The sequence below is a fragment of the Molossus molossus genome, unplaced genomic scaffold (assembly GCF_014108415.1).
Source record: "Molossus molossus isolate mMolMol1 unplaced genomic scaffold, mMolMol1.p scaffold_m16_p_4, whole genome shotgun sequence".
NCBI lineage: Eukaryota > Metazoa > Chordata > Mammalia > Chiroptera > Molossidae > Molossus > Molossus molossus.
In genome coordinates, this window is record NW_023425377.1 from 110,295,632 (window position 1) to 110,319,492 (window position 23,861).

General features: G+C 40.4%; 1 protein-coding gene across 2 annotated transcripts in view; it reads right to left on the minus strand.

Moving 5' to 3' along the window:
- Positions 1-1,703: 1,703 nt before the first annotated feature.
- Positions 1,704-23,861, minus strand: part of SMAD1 (SMAD family member 1) — a 73,496-nt gene continuing 51,338 nt past the window's right edge. The window contains exons 3-7 of one of the 2 annotated variants that reach the window (XM_036241418.1): positions 18,391-18,648; positions 15,379-15,495; positions 11,880-12,101; positions 5,888-6,144; positions 1,704-3,091 (exon numbers count right to left, since the gene is read on the minus strand). In XM_036241418.1, coding sequence (XP_036097311.1) covers positions 2,948-3,091; positions 5,888-6,144; positions 11,880-12,101; positions 15,379-15,495; positions 18,391-18,648 — 998 coding nt within the window. In that variant the 3' untranslated portion in view covers positions 1,704-2,947. The remainder of the gene's footprint in view (positions 3,092-5,887; positions 6,145-11,879; positions 12,102-15,378; positions 15,496-18,390; positions 18,649-23,861) is intronic. The other variant, XM_036241417.1, reaches the window with a different exon arrangement.

The window sequence follows — 23,861 nt, forward strand, 5'->3', positions numbered from 1 at the left end:
GGCATGGTAGCTCCAGAACCCTCCACTGCTAGTTATCCTGTTGTTTCTTAGTGGCTAATAATACATCCTATATGAAACAGTACACATTGCTTTGTTTTGTTTATCTTCTTTTCTAATAATCCAAACAAATAGTTGCTCTTTTTCATTCCTTTAATTGAAAACTTCCAGGAGACTTACTGGCCTCCTTATGGCTGATGACAATGGTCTTCACTAAGATTTTACCAAACGTACAAACCATTGCACTTGAGCATAAAGGGCTGATTTATGCATATTGCAAGCTCCTAAGGCCTAGTCTAGTATGTTTCAATCTACTGGATGATCTTGGGGTTTTATGGGGTAGACTTCCAAGCTACCAGCATGACCACATGCAATTAACTGGCACAACTGTCCCATGAGGGACAGGGAAATAGCTGTTCACTAGGAAAAGGGTAAGAAATTCTAACCTGAGCTCTTTATTTTTAGAGAATTTCCAGTTACCCCTCATTGTTGAAGTCCATTAGTTTTAATTTATTGATCTTCTTTTATAATATCTCACCAATCACCATCATCAAACCGTGTCACCTGTGCCAGGATGACTTCACAAGGCGGAAAACAGAGTACAGGGGAGGGTTCAAGAAAACGGTGACCCCTGTCCTTATCTGGCAGCTGTTTCCAGGGGATTTTCACACACATTTTTCTTCCAGTAGATCCTCATGTCAGCTTTGTGGTAAGGACCCAGCATGATCTCCGCTTTACAGATGAGGAAACAGAGGTTCAAGGAGCTGAGTGCCCCAGCAAGCACACACATGCATTTGTGCTATTACGCAGGTCTTCTATTCGGGGTTTTCTCCATTTGCACCTTGGTGTTTTGGGAGACAATAGACAAGATGCAATAGACATTTCTGCTGAGTCAGCTTGGGGAATAAATGGGGCTGGGAATAACTCTGGGAAAGAGGCATAAAAATGTAAAGGAGAAAGAGTGGCATCTATTTGGCCAAAGAGGACTCTTAAGTCTCATCCAATCTGCATCCTTCATGTGCAAACTTTGTTTAGGCGGGTGGAGTGGGGGATGGGAGAGACAGGATCCCAGGTTGAGTAGGTGCAAAAGAACAAGTCCTCACTTAATGGCAGTTAAGTCCTGTGACTTCAAGTGAACTGGCACATAATGAACCCAACTTTACCAGCAGCTAAGTTTCTAGGCATCTACGTGGTAACAAAGTGACTGTGTTATTTGAGGATCTGCTGTTATCACTTTGCCATGCTACAGTTTTAGTCCTTCTCCCAACATTATGTCCTCACAGTCACCTCTGCATCTCATCTGAAGTTTAGAAATCGGGGTACTTTTGGTTTTGTTCATTTTTAAATTTATCTTTATTGTTGAAAGTATACAGATGTCCCTCCTTTTTGCTCGGGGGCACTCTTGGTTGACTGAATGGCTTCACCAATAATTGCTGCTGCTATAGTTCCTCACATAAAAATAGTTTATACATTAAGATCAGGAATTCCAGATTTTGCTAATCATCTTTCTTAACTTTAAACATTCCCCCTGTCCTTTCTTTTCTGATTTAAAGCAACTCTGCTCTTTTCATGATTCAGTATCTCTGTCTCTGTGTTAGTAATTTAGTTTGTTACGTTTGTCAAAGAATACGCGAGAAAAATCCCTCTAAAAAGTACTGAATCTTATGAAGCGTAAAATCTAGTGTGTAAAGAAAGGAAACAACAAATTTTTAATCAAAGTAAGCAATAATGACAGGTTTATTTAAAATTTCCAGTAGAGAAAACCCACTAGTTTCGGAATAAAAGTACTCAAATGTACGAGAGCATAAGTGAATATAAAAGATTAGCAGAAGAAAAATAAAACCAAACATAGTACAAAAAAAATTATAAAAGTCTGAAATGGATTTAAACAGGGATGTTCTTTAAATCCTCCAAATATTGAACAGAGTTACTAGGTTTGGCAAACAATTCACTTGAAAATTAAAGCCTATTTCTGTACTGTAAACTCCATAAAAACTGCTCATTAAATTCAAGCCCTCCATATAATTGGTATTGAAACATTTTTGCAGTCAATTTCAGAATAGCAGGAATTGTTCATTTTGCTCTCACAGTTATATGAATTAACCAGCTGCATAACTGTTTTTTGTTTTGTTTTTTTGTGGAGCGAATGAAACAGATGCCAAAAAAAAAAAAAAAAAAAAAGTAGGATAAAATCTCTAAAAAACTGAAACACAGCAAAATTCAGACATCAGTTTCTTTAAAGCAACCACCTGAATTTTTTACAGTATATTCTACATCTGTAGTTGTCATGTCCCTCGTGCCCACCCCCTCCAGTACACCTAAATCCACTAGTCTAATCAGTTCTTAGCTTCCAAATATTCTGTACATATATATTTAGCAAAGAGCATATGCCTAACATTATTCTGACAGCAGTATGGTCAGCATACAATTTTAGAAAGATTACTATGTATATCATCAAGATTAACCTTTTCTTAAAAAAACAAAAACCTGACTAAACAAATAGTTTTAAAATATTATGAAAACCCATGAAAAGAAGACTCCGTACGGGCTCTAAACCAGATAAAAACACACTTCAGAAAGACTATTAATGCTAAACTTCTGCCGCACGATGACCTTAAAGTGCCAAACACAAAAGAATCTCCCAGGACCGGTTTTCTGATTGATAGTTTGTCCCTGGCTCGGCCATCTCTCCTTTAACTATACACAAAGTCCTGCTAAAAGTATGCATTTTAGGTGACTTTTTACAACAGAATGTTACAATGTAAACTAAACAGATTCTTGATATCGACAGTATGTTACCAAGGCTTTTAAAAAAATTTCTGAATCCCACAGTTGGTCACAGAGGTCAAGTATTATCAAGGCTCCTTTGTCAGCTCAGTCGCGTTTGAGTCATCCATCCTTCAAGTACATGCAAGGCTCAACAGTTCGAGAGGCAGGAGCCTGAGGTCCTTTAAGACACAGATGAAATAGGGTTGTGAGGTGAACCCATCTGAGTGAGAACTTTATCCAGCCACTGGAGGGGGCCATGCAGGTGGATCTCAATCCAGCAGGGGGTGCTGGTAACATCTTGGCGGTGGTATTCGGCTCCCCAACCCTAGAAACAACATGTTGGAGGTCATTTAACTTGCTCAACTCAGTGGTTAAACTTATTAAGTAAAGAGTTCCCATAATCAGACATAGGGATACGGATGCTTTCCACAGGACGGATGTGTGGGCGCACAGACGCACATTCAACGGGGCAGGCACTTCCAGGGATTGGCACAAAGCAGCAGCTCTAGAGAAACACGTGTTCATCTGAACTGACTTGGATTTTTCAGATTGGGGGGGGTTTACTGTGCAAATAATTTATAAAATATATGTTTTGTGTTAAAGTCCAAAAATGATCATCTTAAAAATAGTACAAGACTGGCTATGTATTAGTACAATGTTCTATACTGCTTCCCTAAGACATTAAGTGTGAGAGGGCAAAGTATGCTGTCCTTACAATGATAAAGAACAATGCTGTGCAAGTTTTTTGTTGCTCGTGTATGATAAGTAGCTGTCCTGTATCATGTCAGCAGGAGTTTTAAGAAACAAGATTTATTTATCTTGAACTCTCCAAATCCAGCTTCCCAGCCATGTCCATTATATCTTGTATAACTCTCCATTCCAGCACTTTCCATATTATAATTAAACGTATACTAGACCAAAAGTATCTTGGAGTCAGAGATGTTAGGTGCTTTTCATCTTTGTATTAATTCTCTGGAATGGTGCTTAAAGTATTGGCTGAATGAATAAAATCTAATATATTTTTAATGCATATCCTTGCGTTAGAAACACTTTATATTGGTGTAAAGGTTGTTTTTACCTGTGTAAAAGTAAAGAGTTAAAAATGTGCAAAAGTAAAACAAAAGTGACTGAGTACTCAACATGAAATGAGTCTGAGGAAAACACCAACTGAACAGGAGTCATAAATGCTTCTAGAGTGGTCCTTCAGTAACAGCCTCATCCAGGGACGTCAGCGGTGACTGCCTCTCCCGACTCCATGCACCCATTTTTTCTTATTTATTTATTTATTTATTTATTTATTTATTTATTTATTTATTTCCTCACCCGAGGACATTTTTCGATATTTTGTTCAGATAGAGTGGAGGGGGGGGGGGGAGAGAGAGAGAGAGAGAGAGAGAGAGAGAGAAACATCGACGTGAAAAGGACACATTGAGTGGCTGCCACCCACACGACCCAACCAGGGCCGGGGACAAACTGCAACCGAGGTACGTGCCCCTAGCGGGAACCGAATCTGAGTCTCCCCGGACCGCAAACCGACACTAACTGGTGAGCCAAACCAGCCAGGGCCCATGCACCCATTGTAAAGATGAGGACCATGAGGATCAGAAGAAAACTCTGTGTCTGACGCATTCGAGTGGCCGTCAGAGCTAAAACTTGGATCTCTTCCCTCAGGAGGGATTCTCTCCTCCTTATCAATAAAAACAGCAAACGAAAAACACGCTGGCCAGTCGCTGTCCTCATTTTAAAATTCATTTTAGCCAAAATGCTAAGTCAAAAATGAAACATAAATGTTAACAGTGGATGAGAAAGGTCTCTGTAGTCTCATAGGTACAAAGCATACAGGTAAACTTCTTCAAAAGGTAAAAAAAACCAAACCTTTAATACTGAAAAGGTACCAGACTCAGCAATGAAGAGCTGTAGAATTATGTTGCAAGAAAAACAATGCTAAGAGAACACTGATAATCTGCTAATAGGACTAGAAGAAGTAAAAAAAAAAAAGATATTCAAGGAAGGATATCTGTGATCTCCAGGATGATTAACACAGTCGGGCTCCCAAACTGCCCTCTGTAATGAATACATCACAGAACAGGTTTAACAACAAGTTGGGTGAGCTTCTGAAGAGGGACATGAAAGGTGGTTGCCTCACCCAAATATATCATTAATTTTGTTTCTCAAGGTAACAGAGGATAAAAATTTACTTCTGAGAATTCAGACAAGGCAGTCAGTCACTACAGTACATTACTGACTCATGAAATTTAATCAGATATTTACATTTTTTAACATTTCAATGGCATCCTAAATTGTTTTATGTTTCCAGGTAAAAGAGGAGGGAGCAAAGAGATCAATTATTGTGAGCAATGTCTTTAACCTCCCCCCTCCTCAAATCTTACAGACCTTACTGTATCTTAGAGCTAAGGCATCTCTTTATCTTTGGGCCAAGAACTCATTAACGTTTGAATTATAAGAAAGTCATAGGGTTTACTGGAACCACTAAAAAACTGACTAATCGAAAACACATACCAGTGTGATAAACTTTTATTTTTACAAAACCATTACTTGCTTATTGTTGAAACAAAAGCAAGAGGGGTTGCCATCATAAAAGTACTAAAAAACACAGAATGAAAAGAAAAGGAAGGTGGGTGTGTTTATGAATTGATCTCATAAGACAACCAAGCATTTAAACTATGTATGTTAAGTATATAACGTAACACACTGTAATGGTACTACAATAGCTCAAATAAGGGAAAGGTATTAAAGCTACTCTTGGCATGTAACATACATACTCTCTATTCTAACGATACAGTAAGTCCTCACTTCATGTTCTGCCACTTTAAGTGAAATGGTGTACAACAAAACCAATTTTATCACAGAATAATTGATATAAAGAAGAGTTAAGTTCTTATGGTATCTTGTCAATGTCATAACAAAATGATGTTGAATGAAACATTATTTGAGGGCCTGCTGCATTCTCCTAATAACTGACATCCTTGTTCAAGCTTAAAAATGCCTAGATAATAAGTTGGCTTCTGTGGACACGTACTAAGAAGAGACAGATGTATATACTGGGAGAAAGCACGGCACAGATGTGTTAGCCCCTCCCCAGGAATCAATGCTTACTCACCTTCACAAAGCTCATGCGTATTGTACACATTTTTGTGAGCTCATATACGGTCTCGAAGCCATGGTTCACAGACTGTGCCAACAACTGCGCAAATTCCTGGTTATTAAAAATTTTCAAACTACACCCACTCGGGATCTTGCAAACAGTAGTGGGATGAAATCCGTGATGGTAGTTGCAGTTCCGACTTTGCACAAAGATGCTACTGTCGCTGAGGCATTCGGCATACACCTCCCCGCCAACATAATAAAGATGGACTCCTGTGGGAAGACAAAGCAGAGGATTAGTCATCATTGTTTACAGCTGGGAAGCATGTGTAACTTCATTATATGAATTTACATGGGCTTAAACTTCACCTAATTAGACAAATAAATATTCTTTAAGTTTTGCACAACTGATAGTCTTAATTAACTGTACTAGTTAATTAACTAGTACAACATACACGTCTAGGTTTCTAGGAAATAATTTAACCAAGGCTCTTAAAAATCAGTAACAAAGTACAGCAATTTCATGCTGGTAAGTGTTTAATGCTCTGTTTGGCCACGGATTGAAAGCATATTCCCACCGTAAAAATACAGCACAGTAAAGCTGGACTTTAGCCCTGGCCAGTTTGGCTCAGCGGTTAGAGCACTGGCCCTCGGACTGAAGGGCTGCAGGTTCCATTCCTGGTCAAGGACATGTACCTGGGTTGCAGGTTCAATCCCCGGCCCAGGTTGGGGTTGTGCAGGAGGCAACCAATCAATGTGTCTCTCTCACATCAATGTTTCTCTCTCTCCCTTCTATCTAAAAATCAGTAGAAAAATATCCTCGGGTGAGGATTAACAACAACAAAAAGCTGGACTTTTTTATGGGATCCTGCACCTATTCATCACACAGCTCACTTGCAGTTATTTTGCAGCAAAGCTGTTTGAAAATTTTTAGGGTAGGAGAAGGGAGGATCCAGAGATGTAAAAGAACTAGGAAACCACAGGTGGAGGAAGTATTGCTGAGAGCTGTCAGATGTAAGGTCCAGGGGAAAAAAAAAAACTAGAAAAATAATTCAAACTGTGTGGAATCTGATCTCACTGAACTGCCATCTGCTCCAAACTTCTTCCTGTGAGATCCAGAGTGCCAGGAGTGTAGGAAACTGATCTTACCCAGACTTTAAAAAAGGAAAGGGGAAGAAAAACCATCCCAACAAAGCCCCACACCATTCAGGGAGATTGTTTTTACAGGCCACCCAGCAAACAGTCACATCCCATGTGGCTTGAATGATCTATTGTACCTTGCAGGTAACTCTTGCATGGTTTATTCAATGCTAAAACTATCGTCTCATACAAAACATCACGTGTAACATGTGCACACAGTGGCTGAGACTTCTGTAAAGATTCAATAGCTGCTGGAGCAAAAGCCCATTTTTCTGTCTGATGCATCGAAAACAATTTAAGAGTACATGTTCTGTGCATTTGTTTTTTACTTTTTTTCTTGATTATAAAAATGAGACATTTTCATTTTAGAAAATTTATAAAGTAAAACAAAATATAAAGCAGGAGATATTTTCATTTCTTTAGTGACCTAGAGGTAAGAATTGTTAACAGTTTGACACACTGTATTTGATTTTGAGGATCACTAAACCTTCTTTGCAAACTTCTGTATGGATATAACCGTTTATTTAATGATTCTCTAATGACTGGACCATTGTGTTTACACTAATGTTCTGCTATTATAACAATGCTATGATAAATGTCTCTGGGTCATTTTTGATAATACCCTCAGGAGAGATTCCTGGAAGTTAAATCACTGGATCGAACACTTCTGATTCATTTTGCCAAATGACTTTCCAGAATGCGCCTATCAATTCACACCCTCCGCCCCAGCAGTGTGTGGTACCTTTCTCATGTCATCTGTGCCAGTACTGAGTCTGAGTTTAAAACAAAAACAAAACTTCCCTAATTAAGAGCTGAAAAACAACACTGTTTTAATTTGCACGTGAGGCTGATATGATGATTTCATTTATTTATTAGCCACCTGTGCTTCTCTGATGAATTTACTGTTCATGTTCCTTTCCTACTCATCCTGCCCGGGTTCTAGCATTGTTATTTTTTATGAACTGCACATACAATTTATCTGTTTCCCCCTTCGTCCTTTGTCTTTTCATTTTGTCTATGTATATGTATTTTTTTAATCTACAGAAGTTTGACGTCTTTTAAGTAGTCAAATCCCTTGTGATCTTTTCTGTTGCTTTACATGCTTACAAAATTTCTCTCTCTCTGGTCAAATACATTTTCTTCTAACTTCTTAATAGCTTGCCTTTAAAAAAAAAAAAAGTTCAACTCAATCTATCTGCATATGCGGAATGAGGTCAGGTTTCTCCCTGCAGCCTCACCCAAAGCTATTGGTTACTGCAGGACCATTAGAAGAAGGCTCCACTCTGTTAGGCTTCACTTCATATCCATTAAATTTTAAAATACAGTATAGTCTGAGTTTAATTTATTCTACCGCTTTGTCTACACATTGATTTAATTGTAGTTTCATAATGTTTTATTTATCCTAATATCAAGTATATTTTCTTTACTCTCCCATTAAAAAATTTTTTTTAGATATTTTCACTTGTTTATAATATTCAGAAAACATTTTTCAACTTTCAAAAACCATTCCTTTGTGATTCTGATGTGGATTGCTTTAAACTATAAATTAAATTAGGAAGAATAAATATCCTCAAAATGTTCTCACAATATTATAGGCCTTCTCTTTAAAGAACACAGATTGCCTATTTATTTATTCAAATTTTCTTCCTCTTGCAGTAAAATTTGGTTTTCTTTACATAAATCTCATATATTGCTGGTTCAGACTATTTCAAAAAATGTTGTTTTCTGTTGCTTTTGGGAAGATAATTTTCTCCTCTAGTATATTTTCTAACTGGTTATGGTCAGGAAAGAAACTGACATATAATTTCTAAAAATAGATTCATTGGAGGTTTCCAGATAAACAATCGTATCATTCGAATCGACACAATGACCGTAAGTAATACTGACATACGGGTGAAGGAGAAAAGGCACTTATAAACTGCTGGTACAAGTGGAAATTAATAAAAGCTTCCTGGAAAGTAATTTACCAAAATATTTCACAAGTTAGAATCTATCCCCCGCCCTGCCCCGAAATCTATCCCAAGAATATTAGCAATCAATTAATCATATCATCTGCAAATAATGATCATTTTGGCTTATTTCCATTATCTGTAATTATACAACAGTCAAAGCATCTGGAACAATTTTAAATAATAGCATTCCCAAAATTCTTATCTTCCTAATTTTTAATAGGAATGTCCCAGAGATGGCTTTTTACTACTTTGGGGCAATGTCCAACTTTAGAATGTAATGAAAAATATGTCCCTCTGTCCCAAATGTATGCAAGATCGTGTTTATCTACAATTTCAAGGCTTTACAGACTATAGAAAGATATTTGTATATTACAAACCTAAGTCCTAGCATTTCATCATTACATGTGCAACTCAGGTTGCCCCCCTCCCTCTTAATCATGTTAAGGAACTATTTATCAATTCCTGCTTTAAGAGCCCCCCCAACGCCCTGGATTAAAGGTTAAACCTTATTTAAAGTATCTTTTAAGCATCTATTAAATAACCTTTTAATTTGGTCCACTGTTCTAAATTTCATAGGTTATTAAAAAAAACAACTTTTACTCCTCAAATTATAGAAATAGAAAAACAGATCAAAGAACAGCCATATAACCATCATCCAGTTTCATCTATTGTGATCATTTACTCCACATGCTTTATTATTTGCACCTCCCTCCCCTCTATTCTACACACACACATGCATGCATATATATATGTTCTAAAGCAGGACTGTTTTATATATATATATATATACATACACACACACACACGCACGCATGCATATATATATTCTAAAGCAGGACTTTTTTTATACGTGTGTGTGTGTGTGTGTATATATATATGTACATTACACACACACACACACACACACACACACACAGGATGGGGCAAAAGTAGGTTTATCCTATCTTATTGTGAGTATGCAAAACAAGTTTATTCTTAAAATTATTACTGATTGATTACTGTATTATTTATTTGTATTACCACTGTAAAGCAACTTTTGCCCCACCCCATTGTGTGTGTGTAAATAAAATTTCTTCCTAAACTATTTATTTCATCATGGCCCTTTACCCCTAAATACTTAAGTGTGTATTTCCTAAGAATAGGGATATTCTCTTACACAGGCACAGTATATCAGCAATGCCAGTACATTTAACATTGATATGATACTTTATCACTCATATTCTAATTTTGCCTGTTGACCCCAATAATGTCTTTAAAATGCCTTTTCCCTGGCTGGTACAGGATCATAACCAGGGTCAGGTTATAACAGAGCTGTTCTCTCTCTTTAACCTGTTTTAATTTGGAACATTCTCACACCTTTGTCTTTTGACATTGATATTTTGGGAGAATACAGTTCCTCCTCACCCTTTTTAAGAGAATGCTCCTTATTTTGGATTAGTCTTGAGGTTTCCAGATTATTAGATGCAGATCTGCATTCTCAGCTGGAACTCTGCGTAGGTGATGCTATTTCCTTCGCAGGGTATCACATCTGGAGGTATATCACATCCATCTGTCTCTTACTGGTGATGATAATTTTGATCTCCCAGTCAAGATGTTGTCCAATTCCTTCCCTGAATAATTACTGATCTTTATTCTCCCTTGAAACTAACAGGCCATCTATTAAACACTTTAAGACCATGCACATATCCTGATTCTCATTTTTAAAATTCTCTTTCTATTTTTAGCATCCACTGATCACTGTTGCCTGCTGGCAACGAGATGGTGACCTTCCCTCTCTAGCACTCACTCTACATTTACAATCAGCCTTCCCCTCATCTAGTCATCGAGTCATTACTGGCTCGGACTTCTAAATTACTATTGCTTTTCCACGGTTTAAAATTCATTACTACACTTACTTTATCTTGGTGTTCAAATCATCCTAGAGTTGGCCAGTGAACGTCCCTCCAAGTGGGCTCCTGTGACATGCCCCCATCATTTTCACAAGAATTTCTTTACTTTCTGACACCACAGAATGTTCCAGGCTCACTTGTGACTGCCTGTCCCAGCCTTACGGTCAGCCCATTCTCCAAGAAGTCCTGGTTCTTAGTGGGAAGGGTGTTAGAGGTGTCTGCCTAGATGGGCTTATTGCTACTGGGTATCTTTGCCTGAGATGTCTCAGCAGACAGATCAGAAACTATCTGCAAGTACAGATGATCTACACATGCGCGCACACACACACATATACGTGAGATGATAAACATGCATGTACACATATTAAAATCACGATTTCAAACTGACACTTCCACAGGATTTATTTCTTTGCCCTCCCCCACACATGTATGTCTTATGTCACAGGGAAAACTCAGGCTCCCAACACCGCACATTCGGTATTAATCTTATAATAGAACCGAAATGTCTCAGAACTGTTTCATTCACACTGCTACTAAATAATCAGTCTACTACAAACAGTTCAGGGTTTGTTTACAATCACTCTACCCTACCTGGCCTAGACTGAGGAAATATAGTTAAATACTATATTCATGTGTTGTTTTGGCTTAGTTCATTCTTTTTTTCCTCAGTGAGTTTGAAATACATTAGGTTTACTTATTTTAATTTGCTTTTAGTTTTAGGTTGGAAGTCATTTTTAACAGTAATGCTATTCTGCAGGGAAACATGAGACAGATCAGTGCTCCGGAATAGCAAATCCCTATTTCTGCTAATTACTACTAATTATTATGTGCTGGTAGAACACCACAAAAATCGCTGATTGGAAGGTGAACTTCCTGGTAATACACATTGGAAAAATACTTACAAACTGTAGCAAGTATATGTTATCTGGCGTTGCTACAGTAGTTTGCCACAGGAAAGACTAAGCAGCTCTGGGGAAACAGGGACACAAGAGACAAACATGCAAAAGAGGTTCAAGTGAAAACTCACCTTTGCCAATGTGCCGCCTCGTGTTTTCGATCGTGGAATTCCGATTAACATTGGAGAGCAGCCCAAGGCAGAAGCGGTTCTTATTGTTGGAAGGATCGGTGAAACCATCCACCAACACACTTGTGGAGGAGGCATGGAACGCTTCTCCCACGCGATTATTGAGCTCATAGTAGACAATAGAGCACCAGTGTTTCGGTTCCTCATAAGCAACTGCCTGAACATCTGTAAGAAAGAAAAGATTACAGTCAACCACGGTGAGTGCCTTGGGCTCCCAAAACTGAAACTGTGTTGTCACACTGGCTCGGGATCATGGAATGAAGATACGGGAAAAACTGCTATTGTAACGTCGAGTTTATCTGTGATGTCTACAGCAGGTGTTCATTCCGTGCTAAGTGTGACATTCGCCTCCTTTCGCTGGAAAATAATTTTCTCTAATTACTGTTGGAGGACCAAAATGCCATCTAAGAAAGCGTACCCAGTGTTTGCTGACACTCACAACATGCTCTGTGATATGCCAAAGTGGAAATTACCCCCATCACAGACCTTGGCTCATCATCTAAAGAAAGGGAACAAGTGGTAAGTGCAATGAGAAACAAGGGGGAAGAGAACAATAGAGGATGGGAAATATGCCAAAGGTGCTGGCACAAGAAGGAGTTACTTTCAACAAAGCCTTAGTATGCCGATGCTTTTTCAAAGCAATGAAAATCAGTTTCTAATTATTGATAAGAAGTTCCTTTACTTCACATTAAGTTGCCAATAACTATCACAGCTACAGCTCTGCTTCAGTCCTCAAACTCAGGAAGAAATCTTGCCAGCTGGCCAATTTGTACAGAATGAATCATATCTCCCTCATCCAGATTTCATGCTAACTTCCTTATATTTGCTTTAAGTCATGCAGAGCAGGTGTGTTTTGTCTCTCCATTCCCAGAATGGGCCAACAATGGAAATTACCCAACTTTACTGACAGGATGCAGCTTGTTAAGTCAAATCTCTTAAGACTAACAAATCTCCAAACAGAACATGCTTCTAAATATTTGCAACTAAAAGGTTCTAAAGATAAGTTCCTTCTGTAGTAAAACCTCTTATACCACTGCGTGAGATTCCAGGAATACAAACCATATATAGCCAGTATGCCAATACCTAACGATCTGAGGTTTATGAAATCTTGAGTGTATAATCGTAACAAAAGGAATGAAAATCCACATTGGAGGCAAGAACTTCTGTGTTCTTGATATCAACCTCCATAAATATTAAAATAGACTTGACTTTAGAACTCGGTACAGAAAACAAGGAAAATGATCATTAAGAAACCACATGGCCACAGAAAAGACGAAAGACTGCCATTTGCAGTAACATGAATGGACCTTGAGACTCATGCTAAATGAAACGTCAGACAGAAAAAGCTGAGCAGCACGGTTTCACTTGTGTGAGACATAAAACTGAAAGCGATATATGAACAAGAAAAACAAACAAAAATGCATAGCACAGACAACATTATGGTGGTTACCAGAGGGAAGGGGGAGAGAGGGTAGTAAGGGGTGAAGGGGGTCAAACATATGGTGACTTTGGGTTGTGGGCACACAGTGCTATAGACAGACCATGTACCTTAAAAATGTATACTTGAAATCTACATAATCTTATTAACCGATGTCATCCCAATACATTTAATAAAAAAGAAAAGAAAACCACCAAACTCTAGCTACTCTACGCGCTGAAGCAGGTGAGCTGAAAACATACACCACCACCCTGTTTGCTGAGCAGCTGTCCCTTGTCAATTTGCTGTATTTCAAAGAGCAAAGTTTTAGTGATTTACAAGTGTCAGATCTTCAAGAAGGCTGCAATGTCATCAACAGAAGGCTTTTACCAGCTACCAGGGTTGTTCAAAATATTATTCATCTAGGTCGGAGGCTGACAAATATTTTTCTATAAAAGGCCAGAAAGGTGTTGTAAACCATGTGGCCTCTATTGTAACTATTCAGCTGTACCCTAGTAGTACAGCAGCAGCACAGGTAATATGTAATGAATGAATTCAGTGTGTTCCAATAAAGCTTTATTTATAAAAACAGGAAGAGTCCAAATTAGCCTGCAGGCTGTAGTTTGCTGACCCCTGCTCTAGGAAAAACACCCAAAATAAAACAGTAACAACAAAAAGGCCAATGGTTCTTTCCTCATGAAAATATTAAGTGTAAACTTACTAACGGGAAAAAATTTTACAGCTGTTTAAAAAAAAAAAAGTTAAAACAATTTTAAGGTCAATTTCCTGAAATCAGACATTTTAGGCTTAACAACAATAGCTACAGGTCCACGTGCTCTTAACTGTGTATGCGTGTTCTTTCCTGCGACCCGGTTCTCCAATTAAAATCCTAAAGACTCGCGAGACAGCTCTTTTCTCCAACCAAAATCTTTGTTGGCTCATGATTATATGTTTGAGAGGATGTTCTAGAGATCATCAAAGCCAACAGAAAAGACGAAAGGTGTACATTCCAGTTTATTATAGATTAAAAAGGTGTACATTCCAGTTTATTACACTGAACATCTAAGAAAGGTTCTTTGAATTCATCATCAAATTTTAAGAACTTCAAAAATACAAGCAAGTCTGACAAAGTGTGAGGTATCTCCAATTTTAATTTTAAGAAGTTGATGGGAATGACATAAGGCATCCCTAGTAATCGAACTGCATTTTAACTTCAATGTACAGAGTTTACACAAATTCAGTGATCCAGGCCATGTTCTGAGAGTATCGGTGAAGCTCCTTCCTCCACGAGAGGTTTAGTCAACAGTGCGGCCATGACTCCTTACCGACGCTCCGAGGTTTCCCCAGCGCGTATTCACCTGGGCTCCCTGCTCCCTGCAGCCCTGCAGGAATGATGGCAAACAGACCCACCCTCCACCGGCGAGGGAGAGACACGTCTGTTCTGGGTGACGTTCTTCCAGGTGAGAACAGGAACAACATGGGCCTCAAGCCCTTTTTGCAGCAAAGTTAGAAACAAATACAAACAGCAAGAAAGGAAGAAACGCTATCAGTTTGCTCCAGAGGCAGCTCTACGTGGAGGAGGGCTAGAACATGGATGGGTTTGTTATGAATATCTACCCTAACTACAAAAGAACCTTCTGGAAAGCCATGTTACATGAACTTCTAGTTTTGGAAACCATCAGTGGAAACTCCCCTTCGGTATTGTTATGCTCATCATGTCTCTATACCTCTTTGTCCTTTACTTAAAAATACTCTGTTATCACCAATTCAAAACTACTAGATACTGACGTGCTAAACAGTTGACTGTTCAGTGACACATAGGCCTTCATTAGTTGAATCAGTGTTTGTTCTTTGTATATAAGACTTCTCCGTTATCCCAAGGACTGTTTCAACAGAGCTTCTCTTATTGTGCTCTTTCTCAAACAGCTGTCTCTTGTAAAGACTAATAAAATTTTGTGAGAGAAAGGAACATTTGGACAGATGAACTTGAGACTCTAGAAGGGAATGAGCAGCAACCCATGTTACCTCCTCTGCTGATTTCAGAGGGCAGTGAAGGTGCCATCATGTTGGTGTCCATTGGCTGCGTGCCGTCCTGGGTCATGGGGTCTTCAGGAGGCAAGTAAGCAGGTGGGGGCGTATCAGCTACCGTAAAAAAAAAAAAAAAAAAGATTTTTAATCCTTAATAGACATACACACTGCAAACATGCCCATTCTCTTCTGTGCTGAAATTCTTGAGAGACTAGGTTGCCATCTCAACCGCCTCGCCCCCAGCTTGGAGGCTGCAGGCGCCGGGCTCACTGTGCGCTTTCTGAAGATTCCAGCCGCTCGTGTCTCATCCGACGTCAATGAAAACCCAGCGAGACGACAAGCACCAATGCCAGTTCCTGAAGTCGTCTGCCTGTCTGGACCATGCCAAACCATCAGAGGAGCACTCACACCACCTTCTCACAGCCCCGAGAGGACGCCTGCATGTCCGGCACTGGAGGTGGAGACCTTTGAAAGCTACAGGACTTCTTCACAAGAGGGGCTCAGGGTCTCTGACAGTAAACCCTGGGAATCACCGACTAAGATCCATTACAGTTCAACGTCCTGACTTAACCTCTTAAGTCTGTTCAGGTAATCTGTTAGGACTGCCATTTCCCTACCCTCTTAAATAATCACTTCTTTAAAATCCCTAGTTGCCCAGCCGGTGTGGCTCAGTGGATTGAGCGTTGTCCTGTGGACTGAGAGGTCCCGGTTCGATTCCTGGTCAGGGCACGTGCCTGGGTTGTGGGCTCGATCCCCTGTAGGGGGCGTGCAGGAGGCGGCCGATTGATGTTTCTCTCTCACACCAATGTTTCTATCTCTTCCTTCCTCTCTCTCTGAAAAATCAATAAAGATATATTTAAAAAAAAAGGAAAAAAAATCCCTAGCGCCAGAATAATAGGAAACACATCGGGCTACTGCAGCTACCTTCTCTCTCAGAATTCACAGAGATGTTTCTTCTGGAAAGTCACAGCCAGCGGGCAAGTAAGAGGCAAACAATATTTCACTGATTTCGAAACACAGAATGTTAACACAAGTCTTCTGTTTTCTTAAACAAAAGAAAGGATATAGGCTTCCCAAACACAAGTTCCTCACTGGCTTGCGTGAGTCCATGGAGCACAAGGCCGAGCAGGGGAGTCTCACCTCAGGGAAGCACAGATAACTTAGGTTTGCCCTCCAGACCGCTCGGGCAGCCAAGCCAATGCAGATACGGAGGCCCCACCAGAGTCCCTCAGTGACTGCCCGAATCACACCACCCAGGGACCCCCGTGGTCCCGCTGTCCTTGCTCGGAGCACGGACAGGACAGTGGGCACCTGATCTGGATGCCCTTTTCACCTCTTCTCCAGCTTCACTGAATTCGACTTCTTCCCTGCAGCTGGAACACGGACTTGGCTTTACTCCCAGCCAGGAAGAGAGACAAGGGGTTGCCTCTGAGACCAGACTCAACATCTCTCTGCAAACACGCAGGTGAGCATTTCATGGGCAACCTACAGCGTCAGCACCCCTGAGGTGGACCAGGTACACCGGTGGTGTCCACCATTCCCACAGGTACTGCCCCCCACCCCAGCAACTTTCTCTTCTCTGTAGTTCCCCAATTTGGCCTATGCCTTCGTCCCTGGCAGCCGGGAAGAAGTGTAAATTCAAGCAATAATCTTCCACCCCTCTTGGGCTCACCCGATTTTGCCATCAGACCCAACTGGCCTGGGAGGCAGTGCATTAAGGGTGGACTGGAAATGAACAGATGCTATTAGTTTGATTTTTAAACGAATCAATCTCCCACCATCATCCTAAATAGTTTTGGATTAAAAAACAAACAAAGCAATGCAAAATAACCAGACTTAAAAGAAAAGGAAGCACGCCCTGGCCAGTTTGGCTCAGCGGTTAGAGCATCAGCCTGTGTCCAGAGAGACCCAGGTGCAGTTCCCGCTAAGGGCACGTGCCTCGGTTGCAGTTTGTCCCCGGTCCTGGTTGGGCCGTGTGGGTGACAACCACTTGATGTGTCCCTTTCACGGCGATGTCCCCCCCCCCCCCTCCACGGTATCTGAACAAAAAATGGAAAAATGTCCTCAGGTGAGGATTAAAAAAAAAAAGGAAAGGAAAGAAGCAATAGATATATAAACAAAAGATAGCAATATCAAGTATGGACCTCTTTTTAATTTTTGAGGACATACCAGACTGATTTTGAATACAAATTTACTTAAAAAAAGGTTTTAGTGAGTGGCCCAATGAACAGGCCCACTCACTTATACAGAGGTCAAGTATACAGATGCCAACTACATCTTCATTTACAGTTTGTTTCTTGAGGTCTACTGGCAAGAAATTTGGTACTCATCATTTGTTCTCTGAGGTGCTGGCTTATTAACCTATTAACTTGAAAAACAAATTGTCCTAATTAATCATTTATTCTGATAAATATTACACCATCGGTTAAGTCTAAAAGAGAAGGATAATTATTTTCTGTCTTTGCTAAACTGAACAAGCAGATGGTCTCCAGTACTTCAGTTGCAATTCCTTTGTTGTTAAAGTATATGTTTCTTGGGATTACATCACCACTTAAATGAATTTAATTAAGTAGGGGACTGTGATCCCTCAGGAAGTATTTTTTCTGAGGCTGCCCTTACAGTTTCTTTTCCTCCATGTATGAAATGATGCTGATGGAGGCTGTTTCTCCTAAAGCAAATGTGTGCAACACACTATTTTCCTCTTTCTCTTTTATCAAGAGCAAAGACTGTAACCATGGTGCCACTCCCAGAAGGATGCAGCTGTTTCGAAACCTTCAAAATAAAAAATAAAACTTATTTAAGCATCTGTGCCTAACGAATAAAACAGGATGCGTGCTTATTACTTAGCTACGAGGTCTCCTTTCACCCACAGTGGAGTCCCGAGTCCTAGAGCACAGTGCCATGTGCCAGAGCGGAAAAGCTCCCCATCCCCTGGTGCACCAGCCTCTCCTGACACTGTGCAAACACCATCTGATCTGACCACAGAACATCCCCAATAGTCCAACCTACCTGGCATCTGGAAGGGGCTTCCTGGGTCTGAGCTGGTAGGAGAATGAGGATAGGTGCTGCTGCTGCTTCCGGGGGAGTTTGGGTAGCTGCTATTGGGAGAATGTGGGAACGGATGGCTGTTGGGCTGCTGGAAAGAATCCGGAAAAGTGGCGTTGAGTGGCATGTGAGGCTCGTTTTGTCCTAAGTTGCGGAACTGAGCCAAGAGGCTGTGCTGAGGATTATATTCGCTGTGTCTTGGGACCAGCACTGGAGGAAGAACTGGACAAAAAGAAAAGAACAAGACAGAAATGAGAATGACAAAAATCTGTAACAACATTGCAATAAAGTTGAAACATAATCTGTAAGTAACAAATTATCTGAACCCTGCCCTGCTGCCAACTCAAAAGCGTCATTCAAATGAAAGGCCGTTTTTCACCCAGGGGCAAATGCAGTAAAAACTACCGTCTCCTTAGAATCACTGATGACTTATGCCTGGGGTGAGCGGCACTGACAAACTGTCCGGCGAAAGTCTACAAAATACATTATTTTAGGTTAAACTGTTATGGCTCCCCTATGTTTTCATTTACTAAAAACCAAAGCACAATTAAGAACCCATGTCATGCCCTGGCCGGTTTTGCTCAGTGGTTAGAGCGTCGGCCTGTGGTCCAGAGACCCGGGTTCGGTTCCCGCTAAGGGCATGTACTTTGGTTGCAGTTTGTCCCCGGCCCTGCTTGGGTCGTGCGGGTGGCAGCCACTCGATGTGTCCCTTTCACGTCGATGTTTCTCTCTCTCCCTCCCGCTCTGTCTGAATAAAAAATGGAAAAGTGTCCTCGGGTGAGGATAAAAAAAAACCAAGAACATATGTCATCATTGACGAGTCCACTTTACATCCCTGGCTGATAAGATTTCACATTTGATTAATAACATTTATTGAATGATGTGAATTATTCACCATAAATGTTTTAAATTTACACAACTCACTTTAAACTAAATGGAAGCATAGTCAGTAAAGGTGAGAGGGTCAGTATGGCAGACAGTATAAATCCAAATGCTGACGAAGACAGTTAACTAGAAGTGATGTTTTGTGGGAGACTTTATGTTGTGTCCTACAAGTCACACCGTCACACACCGCTCAATGACAGGGGTATACTCCGAGAAATAGGGAAGTAAATGCACTGATGCAACTTTGCGGCCGTGGTAACACCAGAGTACACTCATTCAGACAATGTGGTACACTCCCCATGTAATGTGTGTGCTGTACGTTATACAACCGGCAGCCCAGTAGGGTGTGTTGACACCAGTGTCATCACAAACTCGTGACTAATGCGTTGTGCTATGACATTACCACCACTATGACATCACTGAGTGATGGGAAGTTTTTATCTCCATTATAATCTTATGGGACCACCAACATATACGTGGTCCATCGTTGACCGAAAAGCTGTTATGTGGTGCATGACTATCTTATGAACATCTTTTCTCTAAGGATCTTAATATATTTGCTCCCTTTTCAGTCATCCTTATTACTACCTGACAGGTAAAAAAAAAAAAAAAGAAACAGGTCATACAATCCACATTTTGCTAAGTGAATACTTAAGGCCAATAATGTTTACAGCAGCAGAGAAGGAAAGACAGCAATTCAGGTCATCCCTACAAGCTGTACGAGGTAGGAACCTAAGGAATTTTCATTAGCGTGGTCAGAGCTCTGCAGAGGCAAAGCCACTACAACTGCAACGTGAGCCCAAGGGAAGGGCCAGCTGACAGAGCCCGACTAGGGTTAGAGCCTACGCTTCCTGCCGGGTCACTGGGTGGCTGTCCCCAATAAGAAAGGCCCTTGGGATCCCTACTGCTCTTGTGGCCTTAGCGAGGAAAACAAAAACAACCCTTCTGGTAAATTATATGGGAGGAGAGAGAAAGATATTTAAAATCTGTTCTTGTTCCTGGGAGTTAGGATTCAGAATTTATTTTCCCAATGATACAATATTTACTTTTATTTATTTACTTTTCTTTATTGACTTTTAGAGAGTGAGGAAGGAAGAGGGAGAGAGAGACAGAAACATTGATGAGAGAGAACATCTATTGACCGCCTCCTGCATGCCCTGCACTGGGAATTTGGCCCATGACCAAGTCATGTGCTCTGACCAGGAACTGAACCAGCGACCTCTTGGTGCACAGGTCAATGCTCAACCACTGAGCCACAACAGCCAGGCCCAATGAAACAATATTTAGTGACACTAGGAATTAAATAGATTTTCAAGGCTTCCAGGGAATTTATCCATAATTTCCAACATTTCTACAGGAAAAAAGTGCTCTTAGAACTTGGATTACCACTTATTCATGAGCTGAAAAATGTTAAAATTTCTCATACGCTGTGTCTTAAATTTGACATAACCCTGTAGCACTATGATTTCCCTACTATTTGACCCCTTAGAAACAAATCTTTTTAGTATAATAAGTAAATATATTTTCCTTTCAGCACAATGATGTAATCTGCCCAAATCAAGTCATCAAAAAAAAACCCCCCAAAATTCCTCCTTGTACCATTCAATAGCCACCTAGAGTATAATTGACTTTCTTCTGCTGAACAAAAATTTCCAATAGTCATAAAGGCTCCCCCTGCCCCAACAGAAATCTAAACTCATGCTATGAAATAGTTCAATGCCTTTAAATTACTTATGCAATCAAACATTCTCTTTTTCTGTTAGTTGCTGTGGCTTAGTTTACCACTTTACAACGTGCCTTTTTTTTTTGTCATGTAGCAATTAGCCTCAATTCTGATTGGTACCTTTAAAAGGGGGCAAATGTTGGCCTGTGTACCCCTCCCCCCAAAGGCAGCACCAGACAGCAATGTGAATCAATCCTCCCTCTTAACCCTTCAGAGGATCCCTAACCCTTCCAAAACACACCCACACAATCCCGCCCTCTGCTTCCTTACTGTACCCCATTTTCAGCAGTGGGAAGCTCTTCCCCGTGCGGGAGGGACGGGGCTGACACTCTGCAGCGTTCCTGCAGTGACTGTTGTGCGGAGTGCAGTGGGCTGGCTGTCGTCAGTGCACTGCCCTGGGAGAAGTGAGCCACCAGCCACAACACATCAGCATCCTACAGGTGAACTTGACAAGAAAAATAACTTGTTTCTTCATCTCTAACTCATAAGATGATTTTGCCACTTAAGGTATCTTTTTTTTTTTTTTTTTTTATCCTCACCCGAGGACATTTTTCCATTTTTTGTTCAGACAGAGCGGGAGGGAGAGAGAGGAAGAGAGAGAGAGAGAAACATCGATGTGAAGGGACACATCGAGTGGCTGCCACCCACACGACCAACCAGGGCCGGGGACAAACTGCAACCGAGGTACGTGCCCTTAGCGGGAACCGAACCCGGGTCTCTCTGGACTGCAGGCCAACGCTCCAACCGCTGAGCCAAACCAGCCAGGGCTTAAGGTATCTTTTAATACACTTGAAAAATGTATGGAGGTATCCCACATCTACACTAAATGCACAAATCTTCACATAAACAGAACTGCAGATTCGTGTCAAGCTTCTTTGGTTCAGCAGTAGGCTGTGTGCAGCGCCTTAGTATATGTGTACATTACAATTATCTGCCCAGTCCCCCGCCATCCTCCTCAGGGTAACTACTTTTTTTTTTCTAGTTTATCCTTCATGTGTCTCTTTTTGAAAAGCTAAGCACCTAAACACTGAACTTCACTTTAGTTTATGAGATCTTCGTTTGTTTTCACAGTTAACAGCACCATCATTTATTCAACCACTCTGTCATGTGTGGGCACCTAGGCAGTTTACAATATTCTACCATCACATGCGACACCGCGATGAATAAGCCAGGGCATATATATTGCGCTGTTAAAGGTGTCTCTCCAGGGTAAACAGAGCAGAAACCCTGGGTGAAAGGGTGAATGCAGATATCATTTTGTTACTACTGAGTACCCCTTAGGGCTGTACCATTGTGTGTTGCCACCAGCAACGTTGGAGAGTGACTTTCGCAGCTTCCAGAACAGACTATGTTGTCAAGCCTTTTTTTTTGGACACTCTGATGGGTGAGAAATGGTATTTTGGTGCAATTTTAATTTACATTTCTCTTAATATGGTGAAAGTTGATCATCTTTTCATGTATTTCAGAGGATATTTTAATATCTTTGTGTATGTGAATTGTCTGCTGTGTCTTTTGCCCATTTTTGGTCTTTTCATTTTCATTTAAAAATGAATTATTAGAGATCTGAACCCATGATACATTTATATGTTACAAATATTTTATCACAATGTCTTGAGTTCGCTTATGTGCAAAAGTTTATTTTTTGGTTGTCAAGTTTATCGGGAAGTTCTTTGACTGTAAATGAATTTTGATTCATAGAAAGCTTTCTCCTGCACCCAAATTGTAAGGAGGAATTCATCCATGTATTCTTGGAGTGCATATAAAGTTTCTGATTTTATTTAGAGCTCTGATCCATTTGGAGTTCAGTTTTATTTATAGTAGAGGAGGAACAGATCTAATTTCATCTTTTTCCAAATGGTTAGCCAGTTGCCCCGACACCACTAAAAAGACCATCTCTGTCGCAGTGACTGGAGATACCACCTTTCTCATAAAGTTCCATACATGTTAGGGTCTATTTTTGGACATTCCATTCCATTCTATTCTAGTCTGTGTCCAGCACCACTCTGTTTTAATTATAGAGGCTTCACAGTATGTTTTATCATAGATAGGGCTATTCCCCCTCACATTCTTCTTCAATGCTGCCTGATATTTTTCCACATGAACTTGACTTATCACCTTGTCTACCTCCAGGAAAAAAGCAGTATTGGTACTTTAATTGGGAACACATTATATTTATACATTAACTTAGTAAGAATTACTATCCTGATTATGTTGAAGTGCCTAGTCAAGAACTAGGAAGGTCTGCTCAGTTCTACATCTGTGTATCTCAGGAGTGTTCCGGAGCTCGGGTCCATGTGAGTTTTCGAGGGTGGCCGTAGCAAAATACCACACACTGGGTGCTTAAACGACAGAAATGTATTTACTCAGAGTTCTGGTGGCTGAAATGCCAAGATCAAGGTTTCTCGTGAGGCCTCTCCTCTTGGCTTACAGATGACTACTTCCTTGCTGTGTCCTCACATAGCTTTTTTCCCTAAGGACTTTCTGTATGTCCCATTTCGTCTTCTTATAAGGTCACTAGTCAGATTGAATCAGGGCTCACTCCAATGGCCTCATTTTAACTTTTTAAAGGTCCTATCTCCAAATACAGTCATATTCTGAGGTACTTGTGATTGGGGCTTCACTATATAAAATTTGGGGGGGGGGGGTCACAAGTCAATTTATAACACTGAATATAGGTTTAAAATTTCTTGTTAAATTTATCTTTTATGTTGCTATTTTTAATTTTTATTTTTTATCCTCACCTGAGGACATTTTTCCATTTTTTTGTTCAGATAGAGTGGGAGGGAAAGAGAGGAAAAGAGAGAGAGAGAGAAACATCGATGTGAAA